Source organism: Phocoena phocoena, chromosome 8 (genome assembly GCF_963924675.1).
Source record: "Phocoena phocoena chromosome 8, mPhoPho1.1, whole genome shotgun sequence".
In the NCBI taxonomy this organism is placed as follows: domain Eukaryota; kingdom Metazoa; phylum Chordata; class Mammalia; order Artiodactyla; family Phocoenidae; genus Phocoena; species Phocoena phocoena.
The window spans coordinates 98,826,890-98,833,135 of record NC_089226.1 but is presented as its reverse complement, the minus strand read 5'-3'; the positions used below and the strand labels follow the sequence as shown (position 1 = coordinate 98,833,135).

Sequence of the window (6,246 nt, the reverse complement as noted above, 5' to 3'; positions counted from 1 at the left end):
ATGGCTGCGCGCGCACCTGCCTCCCTAAGGAGCCGCTAATGCCACAAGGGCTCTTTCTATCCTTCTTCCTTAAGCCGCGGAAGTAGCCTCGGCGTTCTTCTGCCCCCACCCCGATCCCACTTTCCTGTCTGTAGCCTTTCTGTCCCCAGCGCCGCCAGGTCTTGCGGGGAGAAGGGGGAAATTTTTTTGAGCTGTCGCTTCTCCTTTAAGAAAAAAAGCCCCGTCAGCTGCCGGATGAAAGTCTCTGAAAAAATGGCGGCGGTAGGACAGAGGCGGGGTCGTGAGGGCAAGGTGGGCCCGCCTTTTGGCGCATGAGCATGGTTAACTTGCCCAGGGGCATCCTGGGAAATGAAGTTCAACTTTTTCTACGCCTTAGGAAAAAAGATACGGAGCCAGAGGCGGAGAGGATGCTGGGAGTGTTTGACCGATGCGCGATGGGAAAGGTAGTTTACTCTTTCCGCGTTTCGAATTTACTCTTCCGGGGAGGCAGTGTTTCCGGGTTAGGCCTCAACGCCTGCGTAGATCTGACCACAATTGTGGGCCCAGTGGCTGGTGGGGCTTGCCTGGCTGGGTTGTCCGTAGTTTCGTACTTGGTGTTGGCGAACCATTTGTAGGGTGGACACGTAATAGCCCTCATCTCTTCTGGTTAGGTGGCACGTCATCTGGGACCGCTTAGCGTTTATATCTGCAATATTCGTCTTCTGTGTCTGACCCACTAACCTGTGAGCGTCTGGAGGTCAGGGATTGAATCTGGTTCCGTTGGATCCTAGGGGGGCTAGCACAATCCCTACCACTCATTTGATACTTAATAAAAGTTTGTAGAAATAACTGTAGAATTGCTTTTTTACTAGATGATGTCGGGGCCGAGGAACTGGTATCGGCTGCTTAACTTGGCTGTGGTCCCCGGGCTGGAAGGAAGGGAGGTGAAGAGTTGTTAGCGTGACCTACCCGGAAAACTGAAGGCCTCCCTCACACTCCCCACCCTGAAACCATCTGCTTCTGCGGTTTTTAAATGTTCCTGCTGCACAGGAAGCATGGGCAGAATAGCAGCTTTGTCAGAAATTACTTTTCTCTCCGCTAGCATGTGAAACTAAATTGCCCGAACGCATCAAACGGGAGTTTCCGTTTGCTTATCTCCAAGTTGCATTTGGTGATGGCTGTGAGCTTTTTGCGTTGCTTCCTTTTTTCCTTTCATCCATTATAATCGAGGAGCGATTTGCAGGAACAGTTCTTACCCCTGGAAACTAAAGCATCCGGGGTTAAAAATCTCCAGCGTAAGTGAATGGAAACAAGATCTCGGAATCCAGTTCTAAATTTCACATGAATCATTTAGTTAAACTGCAGATGGAGTCCAATATCTGCAAGACAAATGCTGAAGAGCATTTTTCCTTCCAGGATTTTGGCTCAGTTACCACTTCAGATTGGGCAAATGTTCGTATTCTCTGTTGAGTGTTTTGCACTTTCATGCGGGTAATGGCATTTCAGTTGTAAAAACTGTTGAGCATAGTGTGGATGGGAATTTTTCAAACCTATGTTTGCAGTGAGCAGACTTTTAGAATGGCACTGACATCCAATGGCTGCTCAAAGTAATGCAGAGATGGGATCTCCTTTACATGAAAAACATTTTTTAAAGTCTTAGAGCCACAATGGAATGGAGAATGAATGATTCCTTTAGATTAACCTTAAAAAGACCACTGTTGTAGAGGAGAGATTACAGGCTTTGAAGTTAAATCTGTTTTAGTAAGTAACAAAGCCACCTACTAATTATATTATCTTTAGCAAGTTTCTATTCTTTGTATCTATTTCACCACTGGTAAAAATGGGGATAATATCTATTTCACAGTACCGTAATTTTAGTTCTTTATGTACTGCCTTCTCATAGTAGGCCTTTTGTAATTGTTTTGTTTTATTCAAGGTGAATAAAATCACAGTGGTTTAAAAAAAAAGTAAAAGTTAACCTCAGTGTCACTTTTTAGAGAAACTAAGACAATATAACTAGGCAGGAATTGTGCTTAATCGAGAACGTCAGCAGCTTAGAACCTGGTGTCTTAAATCTTCCGGTTTCATTCTTCATGACCCCTATAGTTGTTTGCATTTTGAACCACTGAAATAAACTTGGCCCTGAGAATCCAGATGTGAACCTGGTCCTGAGAATCCTGTTCTGCCTTTTTTTTTTAATCTTTTTATTTTAATTGGAGTGTAGTTGATTAACAACGTTGTGTTTCAGGTATATAACAAAGTGATTCAGTTATACATATACATGAATCTATTCTTTTTCAAATTCTTTTCCCAATTAGGTTGTTACAGAATATTGAGCAGAGTTCCCGGTGCTATACAGTAGGTCCTTGTTGGTTATCCATTTTAAATATAGCAGTGTGTCCATCCCACACTCCCTAACTATCCCTCCCCACCACTACCCTTCTGGTAACCATACATTCAGTTCTCTAAGTCTGTGAGTCTGCTTCTGTTTTATAAATAAGTTCATTTGTATCTCTTTTTTTTCTTCTGCCTTTAATGGGTTGATGATCTATTCAGAAAACCAGGTAAGCACAATTTCTGGATAATTAAGCAAAATGAATTGGGTGCCAGTTAACTCTGATGGAAATTCTATGAAGGAGATTGTGCTTCCGTGGTCCCTCAGGGGAAAAAAAAATCAGATCCCATCATGCACAGTTACAGCAGGATACCCACACTGGGCAAAAACACAAGTGCAAATCTGCCATTCCCCTGAATTCAAAATGAATCCAGGCACATAGTAGGTTCTCAAATTTTTCAAAACTAGTTTTGATTCTTATCACCCTGGCCAATGCACAGCCAGAACTCAAATCCAATTACTCACCTTTTATGTCAGGCTCATTTTTTAAAACTCTGACCTACAAAAAAGAAAAAAAAAAAGAAAGAAAGAAACTCACCAAATCAAAAGAGAGGAAGTGCTAAGCGAATACAGGAACCAAAAAGGGTTATAGAGGCTGCTTCACGCCGGCTCATTCAGTTCCTTTGCGGTCCTCTTCTTCAACACATGCCAGAACAGTTCCTCACAACCTGTGGTACCAGAGCATCTTGGGTGTGTGACGATGGAAGAGTTGGGTGAGTGAGGAGCTTCTTGGAGGAGAAACTCTGAGGGAATGAAGACTTGGCTGCCATCTCCATGTGTGGTGGGGTATACTTCTAGCCAGATGGAAGATAGTGTTGGAAGATTTTATTTTCACTTCTTTCCTGACCTCAGGCCAACCAAGAGTGAAGCATGAGGAACTATTATTTTGGGGAACTATGGGTATGCTGTTTGCAGAGGCACAATAGGCAGAGAATTTGGTGCTAACCACAGAGTAAACGCTGCACAAATACTTTTGGGCTGAATTGTGATTGAAATTGTCATTTTATTATGAGCATTTTGCCTCTTGGGGGCTGCTGGAGATCATAGGGTGGTCACAGAGTTGGCAACTTCAGAGATATGATTTGCGGGGAAAAAGAAAAAGGAGGGGGGTTAAAGGGTGTTCTGAGAAGAAATAGAATAAGTACAAGAATGAGGGATTCACAAAGGTTGGAGAAAGGCCAGAGCGGTTTCATTTGTTCCATGGTTTAGTATTAAATAAGATACAGCACTATTACTCCAGTGCTTTCATTGCTAAGATTTTTATTGAGAGCAATTCTGAAGGAACAGATTACCAGGGCCTGCAAATATGATACCTCCTTCCACTCCAAAGCAATTGAAACCAGCAGTGAAGCCATTGACCACACTGCTCAGAGAGATCCCTGATTTCAAACCTTTGGAGTAATGTAAGGTCTGTCATTCTTGGGACTCATTCCATATCTTTTGCCAACTTTTGTTGCTGTCATCCTTACTAACACTGAGTCACCTTTACCCAATATTCACGCTGCATAATTACACGGTGTCCTGGGTTTTTGTATGTTTAGGGTATGTCAGAAGTGCCAATGACAACAATAAAAAACATCTTGCATGTTGTCTTTATTAAAAAAATGTATTTTGAGGGCTTCCCTGGTGGCGCAGTGGTTGAGAGTCCGCCTGCCGATGCAGGGGACACGGGTTCGTGCCCCGGTCCGGGAAGATCCCACATGCCGCGGAGCGACTGGGCCCGTGAGCCATGGCCACTGAGCCTGCGCGTCCGGAGCCTGTGCTCTGCAGCGGGAGAGGCCACAACAGTGAGAGGCCCGCGTACCCCCCAAAAAAAAAAAAAAAAAGTATTTTGAGAGCTGGAGGAGTAGAGGAAGGAATGAAGGCAAATTACGGGAGGGAATAGATGTTAATGAGAAGGAGAAGGGTATTTAATGTTTAATAAATATTGAACTGTTTTGGAAATAAAGTCTATTTTGATAGTTGGAGTAGAATATATTTTGGATTTGGGGTAGACTCCCAGTTCTTATCCTGTGTGAAGTTTGGAGAAGTTCACATTTCTGTACAAGTTCCTCCAGAGTCCAGTTCTGCTTTCTTATTTTAGGGCTACCTCATGGCTTTAATGTAGGTAATCGGCAAGGGGAGTAATGCTTATTACAGTGACTTAAGCTACATTTGTACATATGTTAATCATTTTAGTGTTCCAAGCAACCTTCTGAGATAGGTTTTATCCACTGTTTTTTTTCAAATGAGAAAACTAAGAAAAACAAAATAACTTGTTCAGTGTCACTTACGAGTTCAGACACTGGAGCATCTGACACCAAAACCGATTAAGTGACAAGGTGTTCTCCCATTTTAGCAGTCTGTTGGCTCTGGTGTTCCAGCCTATAGGATAACCCAGATAATTTAATATTTTTTTTAAAAGTAGATTTGTACAGTTTTGCATTTCCTCAGCAGGATGAATGAGAAATTTGGTCCAGGAATGTGGAAAGTACCAAGTGGCCTGGAAGGTAACATTCATGTATGTTATCCAGGTGGCTAAACATCATTAGGCTGTTAATAGCTACACCTCAATCGCTTCTTCAAATTGTCATCAGCTCAATAACCACCCAAAAGACTTAGGGTGGGTGTTTCTTCTCCAATGTGGAGAAATAGCATGGAGGACAAGTCAGCCCAGGCGCGCCAATATTTCCTCTCTGCAGTACTGCCCCCAAGGTTAGTAGTTTATATCCACCCAGAAAGTCTTACCTAAACCCTCATTACATGGGGATGCTAGATAAAGGGGAAGCGGGAGCAGACTCTGGCTCTGAATGAAGTCGTTACAGTCTAGTGAGACCTTCAAGACACCTCACTTACTTCCCTTCCTGTGAATGTTGACACTGTTTGATTTCCACAGATGAGGTACTATGAAAATGGACTGCAGCGTGTTCAGTCTGATACCCCCTACCCTGCACCAGTAATCCCATATTTGTCATGCTGAAATTAGTCATCTTCAAATCACAGCATCTGGCCAAAAGGGAGATAATCTCGGGGTGTTGGTGATATGTACACTGACAGGAAACAGGAAGAGAAAGGCCTGTTAACTCATGACCCAGAAAGGAGTTTTAGAAACTCTGGTTAGCTGGCGCTTCTAAGGGTAACCTTCTACTCCTAGTGGTATGGTTTGCTTCTCTTGCAGGGGGTCTTCCTTCTCCCCTCATCTTTATTGTAAATGCCTATTTTTTTTTTTAAGATTTAATTTTATTTATTTTTGGCTGTGTTGGGTCTTCGTTGCTGTGCTCAGGCTTTCTCTGGTTGTGGCTAGAGGGGGCTACTCTTAGTTGCAGTGCGTGGGCTCTAGGCACGCAGGCTCAGTAGTTGTGGTGCACAGGCTTAGTTGCTCCGCGGCATGTGGGATCTTCCTGGACTAGGGATCGAACCCGTGTCCCCTGCATTGGCAGGCAGATTCTTATCTGCTGCGCCACCAGGGAAGTCCCAATTTTTTATTTTGAATCCAAGAGGAACCATGACTTCTGTTTGGAGCAAAGCTTAGGAAATAGAAAAGAAAGAAGCTATATCTTAATAGAGGGCTATAGAATAAAAATTTGGAACTCAGAGATTTGGCATTCAGTTTGGCTAGTAAAGTCCTGAGAGAAAAAGTTTTACTTTCTATTTCTACCTTACTTTTTCTTTTCTTTCCTCTTCTTTTTAAAAACCTTTTATTATAGAGAATTTTAAAATTTACAGAAGGAAAGAAAATAAAGAGATCTGATGTACCCATCAATCACCTTAAACAATTATCAACTCTTGGTTAATCTTATTTCATGTATACATCCACCTATTCCTTCCATTCCTAGATTATTTTAAAGTGATTTCACACATTGTATCATTTCATATGTAAATATTTCAGCATA

At 42.6% G+C, this 6,246-nt stretch overlaps 1 protein-coding gene across 1 annotated transcript in view; it reads left to right on the top strand.

Annotated features, from left to right (window-relative positions):
- Positions 1-2,993: 2,993 nt before the first annotated feature.
- Positions 2,994-6,246, top strand: part of LPXN (leupaxin) — a 39,150-nt gene continuing 35,897 nt past the window's right edge. The window contains exon 1 of the mRNA XM_065881724.1: positions 2,994-3,087. Within this exon, the coding sequence (XP_065737796.1) occupies positions 3,075-3,087 (13 nt within the window). The 5' untranslated portion in view covers positions 2,994-3,074. The remainder of the gene's footprint in view (positions 3,088-6,246) is intronic.